At 42.2% G+C, this 27713-nt stretch overlaps 1 protein-coding gene across 1 annotated transcript in view; it reads left to right on the top strand.

Annotated features, from left to right (window-relative positions):
• Positions 1 to 27713, top strand: part of Adamts18 (ADAM metallopeptidase with thrombospondin type 1 motif 18) — a 135693-nt gene that overhangs the window by 91257 nt on the left and 16723 nt on the right. Inside the window, exons 15-19 of the mRNA XM_071604334.1 lie at positions 16156 to 16297; positions 18563 to 18689; positions 21837 to 22041; positions 24589 to 24771; positions 26478 to 26681. Coding sequence (XP_071460435.1) covers positions 16156 to 16297; positions 18563 to 18689; positions 21837 to 22041; positions 24589 to 24771; positions 26478 to 26681 — 861 coding nt within the window. The remainder of the gene's footprint in view (positions 1 to 16155; positions 16298 to 18562; positions 18690 to 21836; positions 22042 to 24588; positions 24772 to 26477; positions 26682 to 27713) is intronic.

Here is a 27713-nt window from a genome sequence, read left to right as displayed (position 1 = left end):
CCATCATAATTTTGTAGGTTGTGATTTCCCAAGAACCAAGAGAATTTGAATACATTATTAATGGGTAATAATGACAGTAAAAAACCCAGCCAACATGTCTGCAAATGACCGCAAAATGATTCTGTTTTATGTTTTATGTAGTCCATGTCATCATGTCTCTGAGTTTCCTTTGTTCCCATTGGGAAAACGGGACTGATGGTTTGCTCCCTCAGGCACGTGATTTGCTTCAGCATGCATAGAAATGATATTTGCATATAATGTATGCTTAGGAAACAAGGCATTTATGTTTGTCATTCTGAGCTTCCGTTTCTTACTTGAAAAATGAGGGTGGAAAACCTAAGAGTTTTAGTCAATGATTGCAACAAAATACTTGTGATAATCAACTTATAAAGAGAAAAGGTTTACTTTGGCTTGTTTACTTTTGGGCCTGTGGTAATGCAGTACTTCATGGTAAGTGCATGGTAGAACTGCTCACCTCCTAGTCACCAGGAGGTAGAAGAGAGAGAAAGAAGAGGATTCTGGTTCTAATATCCCCTTTGAGACATGCCCATGAATGACTGGAAGACTTGCAACTAGGTCTCACCTCTTGGTTTCCACTACTTCCCAATAGCATGCACCAGGGCCAAGCCTGTAACGTGGGCCTTGGGGGGACACTTAGCCAAACCAAAGTACTTACCTCACTGATTTGCCAGAAAAATATGGGATTGGGTGTGAAGAAAGGCAGCTATGTCTCCTTGTATTTGAGCATCATGCTAATCAAGGTCTCACCTCTTGGTTTCCACTACTTCCCAATAGCATGCACCAGGGCCAAGCCTGTAACGTGGGCCTTGGGGGGGACACTTAGCCAAACCAAAGTACTTACCTCACTGATTTGCCAGAAAAATATGGGATTGGGTGTGAAGAAAGGCAGCTATGTCTCCTTGTATTTGAGCATCACGCTAATCAATCTCATGCATTAGTTTATGAATCCCCATTTTACAGATGAGAACATTAAGCCTTAAAGAGATCATGTTATAGGTGGTTATAGGTGGCAATAAGTCCTATGGAAAAAAATAAGGGTAAGAAAAGGAGATGGAGATTGTTTTTGGATTAGGCAGGATGGATAATTAAGATGGATAATTCTTTGAACATCTAAGTGGCAGGAATGAGGCTTGAACTAAAGTCTTTCTGACTCTGACTCTGTTACCCATGACATTATTTTATACCAAAGATGCTGGAATGGCTCAGCCACCTGGCATAGTAAGATTTTTCTCAACACAAAACTGCTGTGGATGCTCCCTGGGAGGTACAGAAGCATCCAAGAGGTGGGAAATACAGTGAGAAATAGACAGTACTGTTTGGAAATGCCTGCCACCCAGATTTCACAGCACAGTGAGAACATGACCGTGTGTCTTGCCCAACTCAGACATAAAGCTTGATCTAAAAGTTGAACATTAAGAGGATTGCTATCAGGAGTTAGTGTAATGGTTTTTGCTTAAAATTCTCTGTTTCCTCCTCTATGGCTCAGGTATAGTAATTTATTCGGTTAACATATTTGTAATTTCTGTGTCTTTGGTACTGTGGAAAGTGTCATGGTACTCACTTCCATGGGACTTATAGCCTGTGTGTACTCATGGCTGCAGGTGTTTTGTTGAGATAAGTAATCAGTAAAACAAATTATTAGAGGCAGATTCTCTGTGTCTAATCAGAGGTACCCATATATCTTCCATGCACCATAGGATGGACAATTCTTTGAACAAATACCATGTGACTGTGACATTAATGGTGGCTTTTTGCAGCTCTTGATAGTTCAGTGGGTGAAGCAGTGAAGACAAGTTTCTTACCCTGTATGTGGAAGTTTGGGTGCCGTGTGTGAGTTCTCTGGGGAGAATTTAGATGACATCTTGGAGTTTCACCAATGGATTATTAGATTTGTTAGAAGGTTAGAAAGCAGAAAAGTGAAAATACCCATGAATTAGTCATTGAGTCACTCTGTGTCAGATGCCCTGGGCTTCTGTTGTGTCCCGCATTGATATTAAACCAGGCATATAATTGTGGATCAGATAGGAAAAAATAACAGGTGCAGTAGTACACACTTGTAATCCCAGTGGCTTGGGAGGCTGAGGCAGGAGGATCATGAGTTAAAAGGCAGCCTCAGCAACTTAATAAGACCCTAAACAACTTAGTGAAAACCTGTCCCAAAATAAAAGAAATAAAAATGGGCTGGGATGTGTTTCAATGGTTAAGTACCCCTGGGTCCACTCCCTAGTGCCAAAAAAGAAAAAAACACCAAGAAGACTAAATCTCCCTGCTATTGAAGGTTGGAGTGTGGGAAAGTACAGTATAGTGTTACACAAGTAAGTACAAAAATGGACACAGGGTTATAGGTGGCAGTAAGTCCTGTGGAAGAGAATAAGGGTAATAAAAGGAAATGGAGATTGTCTTTGGATTCGGCAGCTGGTGGAGAAACGCTCTCTAGGATGAAACTTTAATGCGTAGAATAAGCCAGACAGAGTACAGGACATTCTGGTGGAGGATACAGCTATTATATATAACCCCATGTTGAGAGCTAAAGTTTTAGAACTTTAAAAAATGTCCCATGTAACTGGAATGTGGGGAGAGAGCCCCAGGGTGGGGTGGGGGGTGAGAGGGGAGCCACAGAGAACATTTCATCTGTGGTCAGCAGTTTGTGTTTCATGCTAAGAAGATCAGGATCTCACCAAAGTGAGGGTTTCAAAAACTCACTCTGGCTGCTCTGTAGGTAGGTGGCTGGAGGGGCACCAAGTGAGTCAGGGATAAAAGAAATGGATTCTTCTAGAATTCCAGGAAAGAATCGCACAAAGCTGAAACTGAGACCGTAACTGAGGACGTGGACCTGTTTGTAGATTATTTTGAATTGAGAGCAGAACGTCCTTGGAAAGGTTACTAGGGACGGGTGGGCGGTGAGCTCAGGGAGAGGGTTGAAGGGATGGTCTCGGGCTTCTTCCTTGAGACTTTGGTGGGAGCTCTGACCAGTTGCACGGATCTGGAGGATGCCTGCAAACAGGGTTGGGGAGGAGAAGTTCCGTTCTGGCCACTTTATATTCCACCTGTGTCTTTGATATTCAAGAGTAGCTAGCAATAACACGTCCTCCATGTGTCTGCCGTACATCAAAGCAGCCTTGGAATGAACGCATGAATTGGTTCCTGAAAACACCTAAAGTAACAGTCGTGTATCATTCATTAACTGAGCGGAGCACTTAGGTTCCAGTTTTCTTTGATAAGCTGCCTCTTGGGAGTAGCCAAATAATCACCACTGCCAAGAACAGTTCTTGCAAGGAAACTGCTGAACCCTGGTTGGCATCACCAGTGAAGGGGAACGTACACCTGGCGTGGCAGCCGGGCTCAGCTGGGAATGGGACCCTCACGGGCATGGCGGGACTTGGTATGCAGAGGCCCATCTCTTAGCACCTTGGCTTCTCATAGTTCATTTCCCCCCTGCACCTGCATGTGCATAGACAGGAGTGGATCCACCATCCTAGGTGTCTTTCTATTCCTGCTCCAACTACACGTGTTTTCTTCCAGATTTTAAGATGTTTGAAATCGGTGTCTGCGTCCTGTACTCAAAAGCTGTGCAAAGTCATTTTTTCAGTATACATTCCAAGTGGTCCGCTGATCTCCAGAGGCAACCAGGGATACCCAGTTGCAAGACCACGCGGTCTGTTCTTCAGATTTCAAAACCCCCGCTTTCCCTACAATGTCAAGGATACTTGACAGGGTTGGAGATGCTGCTTTTGGAGCACAGGGCTGCCCCATGAAGGGTCGCTCTCCACCTGGTAGGAATGGAACAGCACCAGCCTTAAGCCTTTACCTTGGAAACTGAGTAGAAGGCAAATCACTCTCACACTCTCACACACACACACACACACACACACACACTCATCCATAGGTAACTTTAGACCCAAAGATTAAGAGCACCTTGACCCCACCCTTAACCCTGAGCAGCTAATGTAAGCCCAGCAAGTTTCTTAATCTCTGTGCTGTCCACCTTTATAAAAGGACCAAATAACACTTGATACTGTGGCATTATATCTAAATGGCCCTTATGCTTAATTAAGGATAATGTAAGATAAGCTCAGGGCCTGCCAATCTCAGAGCATATAATGTCTAGCAATATCATCACTATTTGCCTCTGAGCACATCACATATATATTAAACACAAATAAAAATCTATAACTAACTCTCAGGCTATAGTTAGCCAGCTGGAGCTGGTGATCACAGACTCAATCGAGCTCCCAGATCCTATGAGATTATACCAGTGCTTTAATATCAGGCAATTTTTTGGAAAAAAAAAAAATGGATTTCTAAATGTCTTAAGGAAAATTTTTGGACCCAGCAAATGTCTGAGTTTGCAAATGCAGCTGTGGACCATGATCATGAGTTACCATGGTCCTCCAGACTCGAGATACTAGGTCCTGGGGCTTTAGCCTGCGTGGTAGAAGATCCCTGAAGATCTCTCTACACTGATCAGAGGTTGTCACTGAGGGTACTCTTCTGTCCCTCCCACTTCTTCATTTGACAGGGAGGGAGCAGGAATTCCAAATCATAGTGGACTAAGGCCAGAGTAATGTGGGGTACAAGAAGGACTCTGGCCCTTAAAATTACACTTTAATTAAACCAAAGGCATAAGATTTGACTCCCCAGTTAAAGATTTGTTGATATTTTTAAAAAAAATTTTCTGGGGTCTTTCCCCCCCCCTTCTCTCTTTTTTTAATCAAGCATCTGAACAGCAAATTTCTTTCCCTTCTGAGAAATGCATTTAGCTTGAAAGGCATCAGTGTCAGAGCCACACGGCTTCCCTGGTGGTGCCAAGAGGTCTTTGATCTATCACTAAGCAAATGTACACAGACTGAGTTCTGGGGCTGGGGGGTGGTGGGAGAAATTTAAAAAAAAAAAAATCCTGACTCAGGAAGCGGGGCTAGAAGCCTCTCACGGCCTCTGCCACCGGCAATCAGGACAAAGTGCAATCACTCCTGATGAGGAATAGGTTTTCTGCAACTTTGTGACAAGCAGCCATTTTTTTATAGTTTATCTCTCTGGTTTTGTTCATAAACACAAAACCCTTCCCGTGTTCCCCAGCTCTGTTTGTAATCTAAGCTTTGCTGTTAAACATATATTCTCTGCAGAAACAAAAAAAACACAACAGAAAATAAGACAAGAAATGATGGTGCGTGCCAAGCAGGGTGACTGAGCTCCTTACTTTCATCTTTAAAACCCAAAATGTCCCCTTGTTGCCTGTGTGGACCAAATTCAACAACTGACTTGTTGTCACTGGGGGTATCCCAGCTTGGGGCTGAGCCTCTTTGTGCCTTCTTTAAGCGCAGCTCCGAGCATTGTTCGGCTGCACATTTAGCCCTGAGAAAAGCTGAACCTTTGAGTTGTTCCCTGGGTGCAAGATCTCATCCCCAGCCCTTTTTATTTTTCATTTAGAGACAGAGTCTCATTAAGTTGTTTAGGAACTCACTAAGTTGCTGAGGCTGGCCTTGAACTTGCCATTCTCCTGCCTTAGCCTCCTGAGCCACTGGGATTACAGGTATGGGCCAGTACACCCGGCTCAGACATATATATATATTTTACTGTACGTAAATACAAGAAGAGCGAGCTAGAATAATATCTGTAATAATATAGAATTTTAGTTTCACTGTGGGGGAGTAAGGTCACATCTGCTTGGCTATTGTTTTCCAAAGTCTTTTATGTGCTCATTCAGATTCAATGAAAGCTTAAATGAGTGTCCTTGAAATGTGAACTGTCAGAAAACTATGTGGGTAGAAACTTGCATGATTAATTAGACATGCCTTATTTGTATTTTTAAAGGATTTATGGTTTCATTCAAAAGTTACAAGTACATTTGAAGGTTAAAAAAAAATCAACTCCAGTAACCTCGTATTATGTCTATTTTATCTTTTAAAAGCATTTGGGTTAATAGCTTTAATATTTAAATTATACTTTATTATTCTCAGGAGAACATCAAATTTCTGGTCAGTTTTAATCACATGCTTATATCTCTCCAAAGTTGATAGAGCATAGTTACTTCAGAAACTTAAAATTACAATAAGTAATGAATTGCATTTTTCCAAAACTAGACCATATCTTGATATCCAAGTGACCCATGACTTGATTCTTTAAAGGAAGTTAAATAAAGTTCATATGCCTCTCCATACAGCAACTATCAATTGAACCAAAATGAATACTTTGGGAGCCAAAAAAACGCTCACTCCAATATAAAAAATGTCGAATATGTTTTACAATCCTGTGGGACGCTGAAATCAGAGTGTGGGAACTTACCAAAATGGAAAATGCTATTCCATCCACACAAAGTATAAGTCTACAAACAAAAGCACTTTCTCTTTGGCCACTTAAAATTACTGCATATTCACTAAGTTCTCATTATAGTGTAAAATTCAGCACCAGAGTGTTTGCCAAGGCACACAAGGGTTCCACTGTGAGGGTCAGACTCCTCTTTCACTTATATGGGCGGCAGCATATCCTCCCATTATCTTAGCTAATTTCTATTTTCAACTACCTCAAGACTTATTGATTTAGTAATTAATATCAAAGAAATTTTCTTCTCTTGTTCCTCTTGATGTCTGATAAAAAGAAATGAACCAGAAGTGGGGTACCCATTGGACAGACCTGTGCCAGATAAGAAGTACCAATGGTTAAGATACAAATCCTGGCAGTCAAACTTTATGGTCTCAAGTCTAAAGTAGGTTCAGAGCCAACCTTGGTACATGGGCCCTATTCTTTCTGGAAGCATAGTGGGTTAGACAGGGACCATAATTGGCAATGTGACTCACAGCCACTGTGTGGGTTTGGATGAATCACATAGATTACTTGGGTCCTCCGTCTCTCATTTGGGAAGTGACTTCTTCGGGATGACCAGAAGCCTTCCACTGTGTCCTGTAGTGGTGTGGTACCAGTAACCCTGTGTTATTAGACAATGGCTTCATTGTAGCTTTCACAGACAACATAGTATCTAGAACATTACAGAACACACATGCACACACAGTAAATGACTCCCAGTGATCAAATGTATTCACTTAAAAAGTGAAACCTTGCTGGGTATAGTGGCGCACACCTGTAATCCCAGCAGCTCAGGAGACTGAGGCAGGAGGATTGCAAGTTCAAGACCAGCCTCAGCAACTTAGTGAGGCCCTAAGCAATTTAGTGAGAACTTGTCTCTAAATAAAATATATAAAAGGGCTGAGGATGTGGCTCAGGGAGTGGTTAAGTTCCCCCTGGGTTCAATTGCTGGTGCCAAAAAAAAAAAAAGTGAAACCTTCTTTCAAATTGAAAAATCTTACATTGAGGCTAAATAAATAAATAAATGAGAGGAGAACTTCTGCTGTGAAAGTTGGGAGCCAAGGGACCAGAACTTGTGTCCTCTGAAGATCCCTGGATGTCTACAGTACATGTTTTAAAAACCACTGTGTTTTATCATTTCTTAGGACTGGCCTCAGAACCATACAGTTTAAAGTTAAGTACAGTGAAGAGCATGTGTAAAGTAATGAAACTGGATCCCCTTCAATGCATTTGAGGAATTGGTGTGTTTCCTGAAAATATTCGCCTTGCCCGGTCCGTGTGAATAATTCCCCCACAGGAGGCTGCCGACCTGCTGGTTCACAGAAGGCTCACCTCAATCCGAGAGGCGGTTTTGCCTTCCTGGGATGGTGGGTTCACCAGATCATTACACATACTCCTGGGTGTTTTCAGTGCAGAGCAGAGTAATGCAATCCTGGGAGTAATTGACTGCTGTCAGGTAACCCCAAGACATAAGGGCATGGCCTGACACCAAATAAAAGTTATCTTCTGCTTCTGGTTATTTTTATATGTCAAAACTTTATAGGATGTCTAAGCTCAATGTTTAAATGAAATGGGAAACAGACTTTCACTTTTATCCCTAAGTCACGAGCCAGTCTGACTTTATAATGCGGTCTCTATTAGAGACAGTCCTTCTCCCTGGGCTCTTGCGCTGATGGACTCAACCCTGGCAGCAGGTGATGTCAGTTTAAACAGTGCTGACCTCACTGATTTTCTCGGTGGCCAGGGGACATTCCTCAGGGTAATCAAGGATTTGTCTGATTGTTTTAGGCCCTAGAATTTTTAGGCATTATTTAAGCCCATCAATCACATTTCTATTTTGAAATGTACACACACGTACGTATAAATGACACATTTCTTCATTGCTCAGGGAAAAAACGAGTCACATACACACATGCTCCAGCACAAGAAGAAATAAACATTAATTTGGCAACTATATGCTCTCTGAGATCTCTGTAGATACGATTTTCACAAACTAGACAATTTCCATCTATTTCGACTTATTCTCTACAACAGAAGTCTGGCATAAAGATTAAAAAAAATCTAATTGGACTTAAAAAATATCTAAGTGTTAGTCATCTGAAAGATTAATAAGTGAGCTTATATTTTGATAGTGTTTAGGATATTATGGGTCAGAAGTTCCTGTACTATGTTTATTTTATTGGGCTTGGGAACAAGAATTAATGTGTGTTAATTCTGCACTCCCCAAAAGCCTAGCCTAGTGTGTACTGGGGAAACAAGGCTTTAGAGTTACATTTTTAAGTGGTGGAAGTGTGCACACTGAGAACCAGAGTTGAAATATAAACGACTTGGTTGCAAATACTCATTTTTTTCTGAAGTAGACATACATGCTGGGCTTTGTGTGTGGGGCTAAAACTTAGCATTTTTCCATTTTGAGGTTTACATGGAGGGAATTTAAGGTCACTCCCTTTGTGCTTTGTTTAAGCACTGTGGAAAAGGTTGTTCACTATACACAATTTTAGGCCTTGGCACTAAGGATTCTCATGCAAAACGTCTTATATTTTGAGATCAGCTAAGGTGTCCCTTTAGAGATGACACATGGTTTCGAAGTGTCTGAAGACCAGCTTTCTTGCCACCTCTCCTCCACCCTCCATCCGTGTCGGTCCCTCTGTCTCATACACATGCACACACAACAGCGAGTGAGTCATCTTCTCTATCAAAGTGTCAAGCAGCTGGAGGGGACGTGAGGAGCTCCTCTGTGAGTGTTTCATTATTAAGTGACTTCATCCCCACCTGAGGATGACATGACAACACACGTTGCTAGTCTGCAGCTGAAATCTGATCCTCCGTGTTTTTACAGTGATGCTTTTTAAAAATGTCTTTAAAAGGTTCTCCTTTATTTGCCACCCCCCCCCCATTTTTTTTTAATTCCACCTTGTTAAGCAGCAGAAGGGAGTCATTAACTCTTCGAAAGCCCCTTCGTATTTGATCGTGCACCGAGGGAGAATCCTGCAGCTGAAACACGCCGGGGCTGTCCCAAGGACAGTAAGTGAGAAATAGGTTAACCCCAGGCTAGTTTCGAGGCAGGAAAAGACATCTAAAGAAAATTACTATAATAAACAACTTCCTCCACTCTTTGGCAAAAGATGATGATGGGGTGGCGGGGGACCAGGGGGACAGGCACATTGATCAATGAGATGATAGTGTGTGAGCGCCGTTGACAAAGTATTAATTACCTTCTGGTCCAGCCCCTTCCTCGTGACCCTGCCGGCTGAATCCTCCCCGGGGTAAAGGGGATGAGTGACGATGTACCTCCAGATTAAATCAGTGCAGGGAGAGGAGTTTAGCCAAGCAGCGGGGCCTGAGTGAGGACGCGAAACACAAAAGAGTCCAGGAGGTGGGGAGAATTAATTCGGAACAGATGACATAAAACTCAGATGCGAGAGGACGATTCCCAGGTCCTCTGGCCTCGCACATCATCTGTCTGGAGGTGGCCGTTTGCTGTTTGAAGCAGGGGCCTCTGGTGAATTTGTGGCAGATACCCCTGCGCTGGGCTGGAGGATGCTATTTATTTCTGTTTGCTACACTTTGAGGAATGCTGATGAGCTGACCTAGAGCCGTGGGGGAGCTTCAGTGCATCAGCCCACACCTTTGAAGCAGCCTCACAGACGCATTTCCAAGTCCCCGGCCAGGGTCTCTGTTGCCCTCTCTTGTCAAAGCCGACTCACTCACACCTAATAGCCACGATGATACCTGGTCACGTTCTTCAAGCTTCGCAAAAGCAAGAAGGCAAAAAGAACTGGATGCCTTTTAACCTCACGGGACATGAATTTGGGCACCGCAAAACGGCTCCTCCTTGTGACATGTAAGGTGGCGCAATCTTGAGACTGATCAAGGAAGGACCAACCAGTAGAGTCTGTTATATTGCAATTGTTCAAATAGCGATTAAATAAAACAAAAAGGCGGGGGGGGGGGAGGGGAATGGATAGAGGAGATTAAGAATCCTGTTTAAATTAGGTAATAGCATGTTCAAGAAGTAAAAATTTCAGGGCTGACTCCCATATCACAAAGTAATGTTTTAGCTGGCTGTTGAATCCCAGAGATAAAATTCTTTCCAAAAGTTAATACAGTTTAAAATTTAAAATTAGAATCCTGGCCACCAACGCAGTGTTTGGGAGGCATTGTTGTGAGCATTAAGATGTCAGGGTTTGTAGTTAGATATCACCAGGGAGCTGAATCCAGTGCTGCTTCCTACCAGCTCTGAGACCTTGGGCTTTGGTTTATTTACCTACACTCTACTAGAATATTAATAGAGCCTTTTTATAATACCAATATCAATTTTAAAAGAGAACGTATTTTACAATGCTTTGCCTGGCATACAAGAAGCCTTCAATAAGTATTGCTCTTGTTATTTTTAAAGCAATAAAATATATTATGGAAGATTTAAAAAACAAAACAAAACAGGTTTTCCTAGCATGCATTAAATAAAATTAAAAGTGGAAGCAAAAGAAAAAGAAGTTAATTACCCAAGATTACTCCAAGTGTCCTGGGTTTTAAATTTGTGTGCCCCAGGCAGAAAAGACATCACTGCCTCCCCCCTCCTTTAGAAGGCAGTTGGTAGATCCCAGCCTCCTCTGTGGTTTTCCAACTTAAGAAGCTGTAAATTTTATAACTCTGCACCCTGCGGTCAAAAGCTGCTGAGTGTTGTGTCTGAAGTCAGGTGGTTTGTGTGTTAAAGGTAGACATTAAACAGTTCTTTTGAGGACCTGGAAGCATTTAAGGAGGTTACTTGCCAGCTGTAAATTAGAGACCCAATGCCAGTTGGCTGGAAAATTCTTTGGATTAAATCCAGTTAAGTAGACTGAATCACTGGCAGTCTTTCCAGATTTGTGCATTTAACAGCTTGGCTACACAGTCTGACGTGCAGCCTGGGATGGTCAGAGTGGCATCATTGTGACGTCATGCCATGACAGCAGGATGGGTGCTCCTGGGACCCCGGAGTGCTCTTGACAAGGTCTCTTAAAGGCTTTAAAAATATTCATAGGTGATGGGTATTCATTTTCAAATTATGTCCTGTGTGAGGTGCATTCTCCAAAACTCTTAGAAGTTGGACTCTCAGCCGTGTGCTAGTGCACACCTCTGCTAGCTCCTCCTGGTTCCCAGTGCAGGTGCTGTCTGTAGTTAAAACGATGGTCACACTGATGTACTTAGGTGTAAACCAGGCCAGCAAATTGGAGCATATGGTCTCCATCCATGAAGGCAAGGAGAAGTTATTATTAGACCAAAGGGTCATTTAGAATTTGAAAAAAATGACTCATTGACTCAAAATCCACGTGAGGAGATCCCAGATTCTAAGTTTGGTAGAACTGGTTTTGTGGCCTTGGAACCTACAGAGTCGCAGGTGACCTTGTGCTCAGAAGGGCCCTAGATTTGCTTTAATGCTCTGCTAAAGGTCTTGAATTTTCATTTTGCATTGGATCCATAAATGATTGGTCATTTTTCCTGAGGGTGAGACTGATTTCTCTAATAAAATGATGTCTCTCTGAGAACAGGAGAGACCCACAGAGATTTTTTTCAGCTGGGCAGGCAGCCGGTGTCCCAGAGATTGTAAGCCTGACATAGAAGATAGCAGGCAACTGCTCTGTTCTGTCCCTAGTCCTTCCTCCTTAATAATACAGAATAAGGAGAAGGGCAGAGAAGAGAACTCGTCCTGAGAAGAGAATAATACTGTGTGATAATTGCATGTGCTCAGACCTTTTATACATCTGGCCTCCTTGCCTATCTGCTTGAGCTCTGACTTCCTTTAAGAGGCCTTGGTGAACTGATGTCATAGTAAATTCTCCAGTGAGCTTGCTCCTGGTCTTTACAGATATTGTCTCCGAGCCCAAATGACCACACAGCTCTGCCTGTGAATGGATAGTTCCATAGACTCTGAAGTCAAGCCTTGAGTCCCTTGATGTTGTAAAGCTGAGTGGCTTTTATTTACGAATGCACTCACTGAAGGCACCGTTATATTTAAGAATAGCAAATGTGCTATACATGCCAGTGGCTATAAAGCTGTAATGGAACACACACACACACACGCAGGCATCCAGCTACCACGTGTTTTATGAGTTGATAATTTAAAGTTGCCCGTTCCTGTGAACATTTACAGCACCTTGTGTCGTTTCTCATCTTGCTCTGGCTAGATACATAGGTGCCTTATAACCTTGATAATAGGAAATGGACTCATTCCCCCTGTTGCCTTCAGATTTTTCTGTTCAGTGCTATTCTTACTTTTAGCTCAAGTATTTCATTTTCCTGAGGCTCCTTTCATATTTCCATTTTAATTTGGGGGAAAGGGTGGTGGGAAACACCATCTGATGGTTCTTTGTGGGGAATAGAAAGCTTCAGAGAAAACAGAAGCTCTTTTTTGGTTGCTTTGCAGCTTCTTGGCCAGAGTATCAACAAGATGGTTTGTTTATGGCAACCAAGCTGCTTTAGGTGGCTGTGTGACTTCAGGTGTCCCTGTAATGCTCCCCTGCAGCTTCACAAAAGTGTTGGATTTCCAGCCCACGCAGGTTCTATAGCTCTATGCTTTGAACCTGTTAATTAACTGTCACTGAATTGATCTTACACGCAGGCCTGCCCCATCTCCTCCACTGGAGGATATCACCTCCCTTCCTTCCTGGAGTGCTATTTTTAGTTCCCTGACTGTGGAAGTCAGAGGAGACATGACGGTGGCTTAGGTCAGGATAGGGACAGTAATAGGAGAGGTGATATGAAGTGTCTTGAAAGTGTAGATAACCCCGTGTCCTGGCCTGTTAAATGAGGGTTATGAGAAAACAGAGAAGAGTCCAGGGTGGCTGTCACACTCCATATTGGCCTAAACATTTAGAAGAATTGGCGGTCATTTAATGGATGAGGAGACTGAGGAAGGGAACAGCCTTTCTGGGGCCAGAGGAGATGATGATTTCAGTGTTGGACTTGGATGTACCTTTTAAACATTCAGGAACAGATGCCAGGTAGGCAGTCAAATAGGTTAATGGGAGGTTAGAGGCCAGGTTCATATTCAGCTGTGCAGCCAATATGGCGGCCATTAACCAAATGTGGTTAACTTAAACTTATTGAAGTTTGAAGGTCACTTTGACAATGAATAGAGAAGAGATAAGGAGGATTCAGCAAATGAGACTGGTAATGAAGGTAAGTGAAGTTAGGGGTAAAAAGTAGGGATTTGTGGTTAGAGGAAAAAAAAAGGAAGTGATCAACTGTGTCCAATCTTGGTAATTGGTGAGTAAGACAAGGACTGTCAACTACCTGGTTATGACAAGGTGCCCTTGAAAGAGCAGTTTCAGTGATGTGGTTGAGAGGAAGATCATAACAGGTGGTTGAGGAGACGAGAAGGCAGACAGTAAAAACAACTCTTGGAGAATTTTTTTTGTTATAAAGGGAAACAAACAGATGCTTTCATCTTCAGTCTGATTTTTCTCTTAAATGCATCTTGCAACATGTTCACAGCATGTTTTTGCAGTGAAACCACATGCCATGTATTCAGGCTCTAAAACGTGGAAGTAGTACATATTGTAAGTACTTGTTGAAACTTCACTAAGCCATTCAGGGACTTAGATATTCTGGTAAATCACCAGAATATCTAAGTCCCTGAAGCTCAAAAGGCAAGAACTCCCTTTTTTATAGTTTCTTTGCATTTCCATTGAGGATCCATCCCCCTATGTCAGTAGAAACCAGAATATAGCTTGGTTGGGGGCCTGGGTGGTCTAGAAAGTGGAGATGGGTAAGTAAAATTCTTTCTATGCAGTGCTGACACTTTCTCTCCTGTATGTCCATGTGTGATGTGGTTCCACTGCAGAGTAGCATGGTCCTGCCTCAGGGTACATGGCTTTCTGTTGGTCTCACACAACTCGCCTGCATTTTATTGCCCTATATGTAGATGTGATACACCACATTATTTTCTTCTCTACAAGATCTCTGCATTTTTGTTGCACAAAGAAAATGACAACCATAAGTATCAGATTTGGAATATACTTTCATGAAGGAGAAATTGAGTTGAAATATCAGGGAGCACCAGGATTATCTTCTGAATGCCCCCAATGCTACTTTGAGGGTGAATAAAACTCTAAAGTGCGTGCATTTATACCACATGAAAACATTAACAGAAACCCTAGAAATGCTGGATAAGGGAAGCTCATTATTTATTCAAGTTGTGTGAATGCAAGTCGAACACATGATTCCAAGAACAACTGTATGGCTTAGCTGCAAAAATAGGAAGAGCAAAGATTATAAAGTTCTTCAAAACTAAAAGACCCCAGGGATTTTTAAAAGATTTTCATGGGCAGCTGGTGAGTATCGGACATTGTTCTTTTTAATGGTGCCACCTCTTGTGTGGTTTTAGATTTTGTTTCAATTGGGGTGAGGGAAACACAGGTCCATCAATTAACATGTTGGTTGTTTCTGGGTGGCACCTAGGATTTGTTTTGTTGCCTTACAAGTGATGTCCACACCATGGAATCTTAAGTATCAACCATAATGTTCCTGGAAACTCTTAAGCTAATAGCAAAGTGGAAATCATTTGGTGGCATCCTAAAAAGTAAACTGGTACAGTGGAGGTCCTTGAAAAGCCACCACCCAACCAACTTTAATTGAGGTGGGATCCCACCAGACGGAGATAGAGCCAGAGGTTCCTATTTTTAACTCGTAATAGGCTTTGCCTCTTGGGCATGAATGCCCAGTTCTGGTGGTAAAGTATCTTCCACAAGACTGATGGAGCTGGAGAAAGGTAGTTATTTATATTCATGCTTTGAGCTTGGAAGGAAAAAGAAAGGAGTAGTTAAGAAAAAATGGCATCAAGAAAAGGGCTTTTGCCTACATCAAAACCAAGGTGATCTATTGCATTGTTGAGGCACATTTTGGGGAGGTTTTATTTAGGCTCATCCTCTAGTGACTTGTGTGATCTTGCACATATCCTCATTTTATTCAGTGGAAAAATGGGAAGTTGCATTATAGAGTTGTTGGAGGAATGTTTTGAGATAATGCATAGAAAAAGTCCCTCAGAGTATATGACACCCAAGAAGTGCCTGAAAGAGATTGCTCTCATCCCCATAGTCAGACCTTAGGGGATCAGATTCACCCCGAGTCCTTGCGTTTTTGAGACTCAATCCATTCCAGTCTACATATTACCAAACCAACTCTGGCTTTCTTTTTTCTGTACCTACGGGGATTAGGACACAGTTAACAGACACATATTTGGGGGCAAGTTCTTTTTGGAAACCCATTTGGATTCTAGAGTGGATGCTAGGCAACTCTAAGTGGGGTATCCTTTAGGCTTGGGGGTACTTTTCCTGCGCTCACCTGCTACTGACAGTCAGGAAAGAGCTTATAACTAACATCCCAAGATACATCATAAAAATGAATATGTGTCGGTGCCACTTCATCCTGCTCATCTGTGGGGAACCACTGAGCAGATGTGGACCGTGCCAGACCTTCAAGTTTAAGTAGGGTAGAAACCTGACTCTATAATTTTTCTTCATTTGAATGTAAAAACTGTATGTATGTGTGTTTATATATATACATTTTTTTATCAATTAGTATACCTGGAGTTAAAGATTGTGCACTTATGGTAAACAGCAAATTGTGCTTTGAATATTAGCATCTATCTAAATCATAGTTTGATTTTATGAAAGATCGTATTTTAAAGGGAAACCTTTAAATCGACATAAAACATTCTTGGGAACAATGAAGCAAATTGACTTTAAGCTCAAAATGACTTGCAAATAGCTTTAAGATGTTTAGCGAGATTTCTGGAATGCCAGGGTCTGACTTGTATTTTGACCTCTGATTTTTATCTCACACTGTCCCCAGATTCTGATGCAAGGCAAAAACCCAGGGATAGCTTGGAAGTATGCACTTCCCAAGGCCGCAAATGGAACTCAGCCAGCCACAAAAAGACACCAGCACACCTGGAGTACGGTGCCGTCGGATTGTTCCGTCTCCTGCGGTGGAGGTAGACCACTTCCTAATTCCATCTTCCAAGCCTGTCTCCTCTGAGAACCGGGTGCTTCTCTCCAAGACTCTTTAACAATGCCTGGTTTAAATAAGTCACCCAACAACTGTCTTCCAGGGGAACCATCACTGTGAAACATAAATATTGTACTATTGGAGAAATTTCCGATGTAGAAAAGAACAAATGCTCACAAAGTTCAAATCGATCACCACCAAAGCTCAAAAATTACATGCTTGAAACTTATGAGGGGAAATGTATGAAATACATTTGTTTATAAATACAAGCATATATATATATATATATATATATACATACATACATACATACACATACACATACACAGTTCACTTTCTCCTAATCCTGACTTTCCTGCTTTCTCTCGTTACTGACATCTCACTGGGCTCATAGACAGTGGGATCAAGACAAGTGAGAACATACCAGGCAAATTTAGGATGACCATCTGAAATGTGAATATTGTGTCACCCCATGCGTAAAGGCATAGTAAGGTCAACAAAGTCTCTTTCAGGAGAGAAGCGGGTTCAATCCAGGAAATAACCTGTGCCAGGAAAGAACGGCAACCATCCACTTAACATGGACAAGGAAAGAATTTTATATAGATGCCAGAAATGTCACATATTTTTAGGTGTCAGTAATTGTCATACTTGCTCCTTTGGGAGAAAGACTGAAAGTTCATACTCATAAACATGTCCATGAAACCAAAGCATGATTTCCTACTATCAGGAGCACTGGGTGACAGCAGGTCTTCCTCCTGGGCCCATCCCACTCAGCAAAGCAAGGTCTCTTTGAATCAAGGATAAAGCAAAGATACAGAAAATGAAGAAATTCTTGTGTCTATGAGGCTTGTCTTTAGGCAGCCTTGCTAATTAACAAAATACAAGAAAATATTTTTTAAATGCATGTAGAAAATAATCACCAGATAATACATCTTTGTTAATAAATATTTCAATTGCAATCTGCTAGAAAGAAAGAATCCTCCAGAATTCTTTCATCAACAGTAGGCAACATTGATACTTTCTATCATTCTATTTTTAACATATGAAAACACTCATAGGTTTGACAGTCTCAGCCATGTGGCATAAATGTCATTTTGTATTCTTTCTTACTGAACAGCTATACTGTACACAGATCTTTGCACTCTGCTCCTTTTTCCCTTAGTCTCAGATTGTGAGCAATTTCTCAAATATCAGATGTGCTTTAAGAACTTTTCTAATGGCTTCTTGCTATTCCAGGGAGAGCATAGCATCTTGGGAAAGAGACAGAGTTGATCCATTTTTAGTTCACAAGGAATAAATCCAAGCATGATGCGGTTGCAGGAGAAGTGCCTGGGGAACTCCCTGCTTGCCTCAATTTAGCAAGGTCTTCATGCAGTTCATAGACTGTGGTATAAGCCCTGGGCATAAGAGAAGGTGGCTCCAGATGAATAAATTCTATGGAAGTATACCAGTAATTTCTGGGAATCTCAATGTAGTTGTGATCCCTGCCTCTTTAAAGCAAACCTGCTTGCACCCAAGTGGCTGGACTGAGTGCCAATCATCATAGCAGGAGGGACATTTAATTTGCTTCTCTGAATCCATTTAAGGGAAATTATCACATAAATTAAAAAAAAAAAAAAAAGAAGCACAATTCAAAGGGGAAGCAGCTTTCTTACTAGAGGAGCTTAAAAATGTAGTAATTCATACACACACAAAAGTCTCCAATACAAAGTCCTGAAATGAACAATCAAAGCAAGGCAGTCAGATGCCACTCCACAAGCCCACAGTTCCAGCTGATGGCAGGAATGCACATTCAGAGTTCCAAGTTTTGCAGCATGATATGTATTCAGTAAGAAAATACAAGATGCTTCATGACAAAGCAGAATCTTAGCCTTTTCATACATAATTCATTAGTGGGTTTTCTATGAAGAACATTTTCCATTAGATGTGTTAAAGCTTGCTGAGGTGTTTCCTTTTATGGTTGCTCTTTCCAAAAAGTTGTATTTATCGCTTTATGATGCTGAAATCTACATAGTCTTGAAAAGTAAAAATCTACACATTCGATGATTAAAATTTATTATCTTGGAGATAAGTGGAATTCAAGTTAGTTGCAGTCATATCAAAGGGAGGTGTTTTTACAAAATATTTTTGGATTCTGTTCCCTAAATAGAGTTATCAGAACACTGGTAAATCCAAAGCTAAGTTTGGAAAGCAAGTTGAACTCGTTAATTATCTGTTATTTTCACTCTTGTTCCTTCTGATGTCTTATTAGGTTATATCAGTGTAAAGGCCATTTGCTTACGAGATCAAAATACTCAAGTCAATTCCTCCTTCTGCAATATAAGAACCAAGCCAGCAACTGAACCCAAAATATGCAATGCTTTCTCCTGCCCGGCCTAGTAAGTCATGTGGTCATGTCTTTCTGTTCATACTTGTGTGTGAAGGCCTTTGCTGCTGGTGTGAGATGCTGCAAAGCCTGCTGTCAATGCTTCTAATTGAGAGAGATTGAAAAGTAGATGCAATCTCTAAAATAAATTTAGAAAGAAAAGATGGTTGAACTGGGGAATGAATTCTAGAAGGTGTGTGCGTGACTATACCACAGAGTATCCCAATTTTATATATAACTATTAATGTATCAATTAAAATGGAATAAATAAATAAATAGAAAAATCAATAGAGTAGAGAGAGGGCATCAGGGGAGGGAGGCAGGAGGGAAAGAAGGAGGTCATGTTAGGGATTGAAATGGAGAAATTACATTATATGGATTTATGAAAATGTCAAAATGAACTCAGATATTATTTATATCTATTATGCACTAAAATAAACTTTAAAAAGGTAGGGCTGCATTATGACTTGAAAAGTAAAAATCTTAATCTGCATTAGACCACTCAGTTGACTTGAGCAATGTTATCTTGGGATGTGAAAATGTCTTTTTTATTTTTAACTTTTAAATAGAAACTCCACTTCTCAAAACTGAATCAAACAGATATTTAAATAACACACAATTCTATATTAGTAAAATGTACATGTGGTTGTATGCTTAACTTTTATATAAGTCATCCAAGAATTTAAAAATCATACTGTTGTGCAGACCGAGAAACCCCAAATGCAAATTACATAGTAGCAAGACACAAAAAGGCAAAGCCAAGTGGTGATGCCCCCTCAATGATGGTCCCCGTGGGGAGCTCGGTGGGTTTGTTCTTTGATTGATTTTTGCCACACCATTGTTTGAACACTAATTTTAAGTAAGCTTCCCAGGCAACTAGAGTCTAATGCGATTTATCTTCTGCCAAATATATTTATATAAATGGACAGTTTCTTCTAAAGCCATGGCGCAGTCACCAGTGCTTCAGGTCCTCTTAATAAGCAGTGTGTGGTGTTGGGTGATGCAATCATATGGCGTGATCTTTTTATATATGGATCTGTGTGTCTTTTCCTCGGAACTAGTGGTGCATTTGTCAAAATCGTTTGGGGTTTCAGCTACCCACCAATCCCATATGCCCAACTGTTAACCCAGTTTTTCTCTTAGGGTCTAGAACCAGCTGTATCATGAACACAAAAAGGAGAAAGAAACTGGGCAGGGGACTTCTATGGATTTTCCTCTTTGGCTAAGAAATAACTGAGCCTAAGAAATCCCCCGGAGGCTCTCACATGTGGTTATCAGAAAGTGCTCTTGACCCTTGTGGAGTAACCTCTTGAGGTGGTGGTGGAGATGATGCTGTGTGCTCTAGTCTGCGTCTGTGGACATATAGGGAGAAGCAGAACACTCAACTGGCAAATTGGTTCATTTGAAACCTCCTCCCCATCATTTATTATTCCAGCCAACCAAAGAAAGAGACCTCTTTTTCCTGTATGTGCACGTAAAGCCACACCAAGGTCATGCCTGCCTTCTAGAACCTCCCTGATGACTTCGTGCAGACATGATATCCTGTGAGGGACATGCTCACTGCTAAGAGCAGAACAGTCCCTGCAGGTTCTGTAGAGAGGAGGTGGTGTGCGGATGGGACTTGTCCTCCCTTTTTTCTCTACCTTATTATCTGTTGGTATTTTCTTCTGGGATAAAGGATCCTCCCAGGGACTATTCTTCCCCACTAGGAATAAGGGTTTAGATGCCTAGACCTGAGAAGTAGAAGGACAAAGGTTTACTCTGTTACTTTCACACATAACAAACATGCCATAAACACTGGCTGTATGCGAAGCCCCTGAGAACTGTGGTATGGAGATGAGTAGTGTGTGGCTTCTGCAGTCCGTGAATCGACAGTGGAAGGGAAGAGATGGGTGTGTGAAGAAGTAATTGAGATGCAGTGTGGTGTGCTACGAAATGTGTGTAGGAAGTAAAGTATGATGGGTCTGGGCTTGAAGGTGCAGGTGGCTGGGGCAAGGTGGAGAATTAGCTGGGCTCACTGTGGAAAAGCCCCTATGCCGTGCAGAAGTCTGTGTTATTTCTAGAGTCTTTGCAAACCCATCACATTAATCCCATAGAAGAAAGTTGAGTTTAGTAGGAAAAAAATACCATTTCAGAAGTGAATGTTGAAACAAATAATTTCATAATGTTTTATTTATATCTTGTTATAAGACACAAATAATTGTATAAATAGGAAGAATATTTTGTTGGATATCATCTTTCTTTAAATAAGATACTATGGATTATGTGATATTCCTAGAATTTCATATTCCTAGAATTTATTTGCTTAATGGTGTAGATTAAAGGTCTTTAATGTCACACATCAAGCTTTTAGGAGAAACCAGAGGAAGATATTATGAGACTAGAGAAAGTGACAGAATTTCAAAAGTATTAAAAAACATATTTGGTCTTATCTAAAACGATATTTAGAATCTAAGATCAGCTTTAGACATTGCTGCTGTGATTCAAGTGCATAACAGCCTATCTGGAGTATCTATTTTATGCTTTCCCTGAAAATCATACAAGTTCAATTATTCAAAAGTGGTTGCTGGAAAGCATGATTAGTTTCCATTGATGGGCATTCCAACATACACCAAGCCTTAGATAGTTGTAAAAGAACTGGTCTGTCAATCATTAATGTGAGGTTAGATCTCTAAGTAATTGTAAGCTTTAAGAATAATCAAAGTAGTAGTTTGGGGAACTGCCCACTTGTGATTGTGCTTTGTGTTAATTCCCATGGCAGCACGTATCAGAAAGTCCCCTCTGCTCACACACCCACCTCTGCACTGGGTTGAAGGCTCCTTCATGGAAAGGACCTGCCTCATTCGTTTTTCCAACCCCCATGCCTAGAAGAGGCTCTGACACATAGTTAAGATCCTAATAAATTTGGCTGAGTGAATTGCTCAGATATTAAAATGGCGTGTATTTCTTCCCCTGCAGAAGAAATATTTTTCCTAGAACCATGTGGTGCTTCCTTATATCTGAGTCACCTTAGCATATGATTCAGAATTAGTACAGATTGCCCTCATTGGTTTTAAAATGGATCTAAGGTATTCACCAGCTGCTTATTCTGTTACAGTAAATGCCTTAGCGGTCACAATACTAAGTCTTCACTGAAAGTAATTTTGATTTTCGCTGAAAGTTGGCTGCCAGGTGAATGGAGCGCGTGCAGCAAGTCATGTGCGGGGGGCCAGCAGAGCCGGAAGGTGCGGTGCGTGCAGAAGAAGCCCTTCCAGAAGGAGGAGGCGGTGCTGCACTCTCTCTGCCCGGTGAGCACGCCCACCCAGGTCCAAGTCTGCAACAGCCACGCCTGCCCTCCAGAATGGAGCCTTGGGCCTTGGTCACAGGTAATGGGGTCAGACTTGGAGTCACGGGTCTTGGTCCCCACTCAAGATGAAGGTGAACATGCAGGTGTCTTTGTCCAGGGGTGCTCAGCTGTTTACATCTTCATGGGAATCAGGCTGGATTAACACCGTGGGGACCTGGGAATCTTCATTTTAGCTATTGTTCTTGAGTGATTCCAAAGGGACCTGAAGTTTGAGATCCCCTATCCCAGAGCTTAGAATATTCCTTAGTGGTTTATAAAATCATGTGGGGGCCATTTAGGTATGCCTAAGTGTAGCGAGAAATTGGTACATAGACCTGGCAACTGAGTTCTCCAAAGCAAATGGAAGTATACAAGTGCAAAGAGTGAGCCATAGCAAAAAATATTTAACTCTCACTTTGTGGAAAAGGGAGAGAGTTAAAACAAATTAAAAGGATCTGGGCGTCAAGTTTGCTACTGTCACAAACTCCCAGAGAAAGGCTTAAGTAATAAGTTGAAGGAGACATTGAACTGTCATTCACCACTCAAAATTTCCCTCTCAAGGAGAGGCTCTCCACGGAGGGAAGGCTTGTCCCTAGGACACAGGCTGCTGGCATCTAGTGCACAGAGGCGGATGTCTATGATGCTTTGTGTCTTCCACAAAGACTAAGTGTCAGAGGTCTCCCTCCTTCAGGACCTCTGCCTTACCACCCCTTACAGGTGATGGTTCATCCTCTGCTAATCCATAGATGGCAATCAAACTTTAGAGAAGAGCTCAAAGCTGCAGGGGAATGGTCACTTGCACTGTAAGCCCGGTGGCAGCAGTCCCTTGTGTCATGCAGAGGGCTGATTTCTGAAGTTCAGCAGTACAGTGCCACTTTCCCAGAAGAAGGCAGAGGATGACTTTTTTTCCCCATGTTGGGGTATATCTATTAGATTAAGAATCCAGGGGTGGGAAAGAATGTCTTTGAGCATGCTTTGGGGTACTTTATGTGAGAACACATTCATTTTTAAATGTAAAAAAGGGTAAATGTATATAGTATACGATGTTGAGTCTGTTCTCTTTCTTTCCAGTTGGGAATTATAATTTACAAAGGGAGAATTCAGAGGACTGTTTTAGCCAATATGTATGGTAGTCATGGATAATGGAGACTGGTGAATTTCAAATGGCCCTGATGAAAAACATGTTAGTTCATGGAGTTTGCCCCAAATGTCACATGGAAATTATTTCTTTTGTGAAATTTTGATTACTAGAACCAAATGTGTCTCTTCGAGAACTTGCTCATAACTAATATAAAAGAGATCCTTCAGAATGTATCACAACCTGTTCTTGCATGAGCAACAGGTCGCATATTTGGCCATTCTGAAATAGAATTGCAAACATAAAATTAGAATTTTTTTAAAAAAAGAATTAACCATTTAGATATTTTGTGACAGAGCAGTGATACATGCCATGGTTCACCCCCTGGTCTGGCTTCAGACCCACTTGTCCACTGATCTCTTTTCCTTGGCAACTGTGTGATTATCTTAGACAGGATGCTCTACTCTTGGATTCTTAGATACTTCTTTTGTAAAAAAAAGAGTGACAGTGATTGGGTCCTAAAGTTGTCAGAATGTTGTGTGATACAGGCTCTGTTGTTGGGTGCTAAATTACATCATTACATGGAAGGGATTCTCCCTGATGTCATTGTCATCTCCTTTAAGAATGTGAAGAGTGAGAATTCACACTGGTCCTCTGAGCAAGCTGCGAATGCACCCTGCTGATTGTGAATAGTTAAGAAACCCAGGTAAAAAAGAGAGGCTGCTGTGGCATATGGTCCTTCTGAGAGAAAGATAAGATGGTAGGGGCCAAGATGGTGACACATTCCTTGAGGACAAGCCTGGAGCCAGTGACCTTTTAAGTGACTTTGACAAGTTTATAACTATTCCCCTGAAAGCAAGGAGATGCTTTTGAATAATTCTTTTGAAGGTTGAGAGTAAGAGTGAAAGAGTAATTTGCCCATCTGAAGCTTTGTATTATGCAGATTTACTCAGGTCTTTTATGAGTTCTTAGTAGTCTCCCCCAAAGTTAGGACAATACCCAGAAGGCACAGTTGTCAGGGATAAGAACCTAGTCCCTTGTGCCCCCTTTCTCTGACACCTGACTACTGTTGATGTAGCACACACCTATAGTCTATCTGTCTGTCTGCACACATTTCTGCTGTTACTCTTCTTGTTAGAGTCACAAGTGATCCTCTTTGGTCAAGCACCCAGGTCCACTACACCTTGTAACAGACACATACAATTATCCCAATGGATAGGTGCCCTTTTCTAGTATACTGGGCTGTGTGATGAATGTAACTCATCTTCAGACCTGGGGTCACCAGCAGCCATTAGATATTCGGCAGGTTGAAGGCAAAGCTAATCATGGCAAGTTACGTAGTCTTCCCTGGGCCCCTAGGTGGGTTTCGCCTGCTGCAAAGGACTTTATTGGGAATTTTGCTCAAACACTTACAAATAATCTTGCAAACACTTCTTCAGTGTGAAATTAACTCAAATGAAAAGCATTTACTAAAATAGCATGCCAATAGCACTTTTTCTTCTTCTCAAGTGTTCCAAGACCTGTGGACGAGGAGTGCGGAGACGTGAACTCCTCTGTAAGAGCTCTGATGCAGAGACCCTCCCCGAGAGCCTGTGCGCCAGCATCCCCAGACCCGAGGTGCAGGAGGGCTGTGTGCTAGGACGATGTCCCAAAAACAACCGGCTGCAATGGGTCACATCTTCGTGGAGCGAGGTATGAGCTCGGCTGCACTATTGGGTGAGGAGAGGGTTCAATGCTCAGCTCATCCACCAGCATCCAGTCAGAGGTCTCCTTTTTGCTACACACATACACCAGGTATCTACTAATTGCTGATTCCTCCTCAATGCTTGTTTCAAACATGTATAAAGTGCCCAACATACTTACCAGGCCTGTGCCTGGGTAAGGGATACAAAAGTCCATAAAGCACACATAGGGAAACCAATGTGGTAGGCAGGGTGCTATGAGAAGTCTGTAATTTTCTGAGAAAGTTCAAGGTCAACCAGAGCCAGACTTTAGGAAGAATTCTCATCAGCAGAGACTCTCCAGGGAGTATGAAGGATGAGCAGGAGTCATGCAGAGGTGGGGTTGGGGCAGGTTGTGACAGTATCGCATACTCAGCGGGCCGGGACAGGACCAGGGTGGGGTTATGGTGGGAAACTTCATTGGAGAGGGGTCATAAGGCCTTGGGTAGCAGGTTAGGAACGTGTCCTGCAAGTACTGAGGAACCAAGTGAAATCTTAAATGAACAGTGGAACCCTCAGGGAACAGGCACCCAGCAGGCAGACCCAAGGGTGGGGAGGCCCTGTGTGGACACTGCAGGAAGGAAGACGGAAGATGAAAGTGTTTGGGACAGAGAGAAGCCATATTCTTGAGTTCCTAAGGAGACCATTTGGAACCTTCAGGCCCATGTGCTGGTAGGAGAGAGGGAGGAGCTGTCTCCAACTCTGGCTTGGGAAACGCAACTGAACTCATAGATATAGGAAAGAGGAAAAGGATCTAAGCCCAGAGCACACAGTGTAGACAAATGAGGTCTCGGCTTTGAGGGGTCTGCAGTCTGGTAGGAAATTTAGAGAGGGAAAAAAAATAATAGTGGGACGTTGAGCGAGCTTGGTGAGCCTCACTGTCCTTTCTTCTGTCTAAATGATAAACGGGTCCATACCACGAAGCAGTTATGGCAACACAGTCTCCCTCCTCCCCTTCTGTTTTCTTTAAAAGACATTATGACCTGAAGGCTACGTGCGTGACCCTGGGCTGGCCCTGCTGGCCTCATCCGTACAAGGGAGCTGTACTTGTTGGCTCCATTGTAAAGGGGGGCGTTCAGTTTCACCCATTATCGTATGTGATATTTACACTGATACCAATTTCATTGATTAACTGGCTTCATGAGGCTCCATACATTATCCCCTAATACTGTTTAAAATACTTTGAAAAACATGGTTTCTCCCAGTTATTTCATGGACCTCCATCCTCCCCTCTCTCTCTCCTTCCAGCCATAACACAGCATTAGGTTACATCTCATCCAAGGGAGAGGCAGGGTGATCATAAGGGACAAGTATTCAGAAGTGTCTTCCCCCTCCACTGTCTCTTGACTCTCTTTCCTTGGCTCATTCTCCCAGCTGCTCAGAAAGACCTGGCGTGAATGCCACCAGTGCTTCTGTCTCATCCTTCTGCTGGGGGACTTTATCTCACATCCACATGGCATCTCTCAGTCCCCATGAACAGTGTGTATGAGTGAGCTCTGCAAAAGTCACTTCAATACTCTGTCTTTTGGTCTCCTCGCCTGTAGCATCCAGAACTCCACTGATTATCGTTAAGTCCCTCACAGGCATGTGGTTGACACCATAGGGAGGTACATCTATCCGCTCAGCAGATTTGACAGTGGCGCTCTGCCATCTCAGGCCCCCTCTCTCTGCCCCCAGTGTTCTGCAACCTGTGGTTTGGGCGTGAGGAAGAGGGACTTGAAATGCAGCGAGAAGACCTTCCAGGGAAAACTGATAACTTTCCCAGAACGAAGATGCCGCAACATTAAGAAACCCAACCTGGACTTGGAGGAAACCTGCAACCGAAGGGCTTGTCCAGTGTACAACACGGCAGCTGGATGGTACACGTCGCCGTGGCAACGGGTGGGTGCACACAGATGTAGGAGTTTGACGTTCAAGTGAGATGCAAAAGATGAGGCAGCTCACCAACAGTTGCTCATTGCACATTAGCAGTTGCCCAAGCATAAAGAAGAAAGGTTTGTGCTACTTATGTGACCCTAATCTGTAAATTTTAGTTTTTATGTTTAGAAAATTGGTATGATAAAAACTGGAAGAGTTGCTTTTTTTGCCAAGTAAGTGAGGCAATGAGTATAAAGCACTTAACATCAGGCCTGTGACACTCTGCTAATTTAGAAATGCTGCTCACAATCACAGCTCCTGTTTTTGAAAAATACCATAACAGCTAGCATTTTCCAAACCATTTGTGTGCAATAAATCTGTATGTGCATTCTCTCAGCTAATCCTTGAGACAACCCTCTTAGCAATCACAGCGACCTGAATTCTCTGTCCTCAGCGGTGAGAGACACCCTTTTTCTGAGGACATTGGGTCACTGGTTTGGGTTTTATGGGCTAGATGGTATGTGATGCTAAGTGGGAGAGAAGAGCATGTCCCCAGGGATGCTTGTGGCAGAGTTGCTTTGTTCTTCACAGCACACATTCAAAACAGCTGCCCACCTTACCACTAAGCACAGGGGCCATGTGTGAGTCCAGGCGTTATGTGTGTAAACACGCATACATCCAGGAGGATCTGAAAGTAAAACATGAAGGAGAATGGCATGGTTATTTCTCATGGGCCAGGCAGTATGCTTTCCATATCGCTAGGCTCTTTATCTCTGAGTTTTTAATGATTTACACATTTGAAATGGATTCTAATATTATTATTGAGATCAAGGGTTAGCCAACAATTGTCAAGGTGCCAAGTCTGTGTCCTTGACCCTGCCATTTGTTTTTGTAAGCTTTTTTATGAGAATATAGCCACATTCATGCCCACACTGACTATTGCTATGTTCATGCAACAGAGAGCATGTAGCCCCTAATACCCACAATTCATACTATCTCACCAAGTTAGAGGTTTTGCTATTTGAATGTTATGCTAATTCCCAAGCTCATACTTTT

The sequence above is a fragment of the Marmota flaviventris genome, chromosome 18 (genome assembly GCF_047511675.1).
Source record: "Marmota flaviventris isolate mMarFla1 chromosome 18, mMarFla1.hap1, whole genome shotgun sequence".
Taxonomy (NCBI): domain Eukaryota; kingdom Metazoa; phylum Chordata; class Mammalia; order Rodentia; family Sciuridae; genus Marmota; species Marmota flaviventris.
The sequence above is the reverse complement of the archived record's forward strand: the minus strand, read 5'-3'. Positions and strand labels throughout refer to the sequence as shown.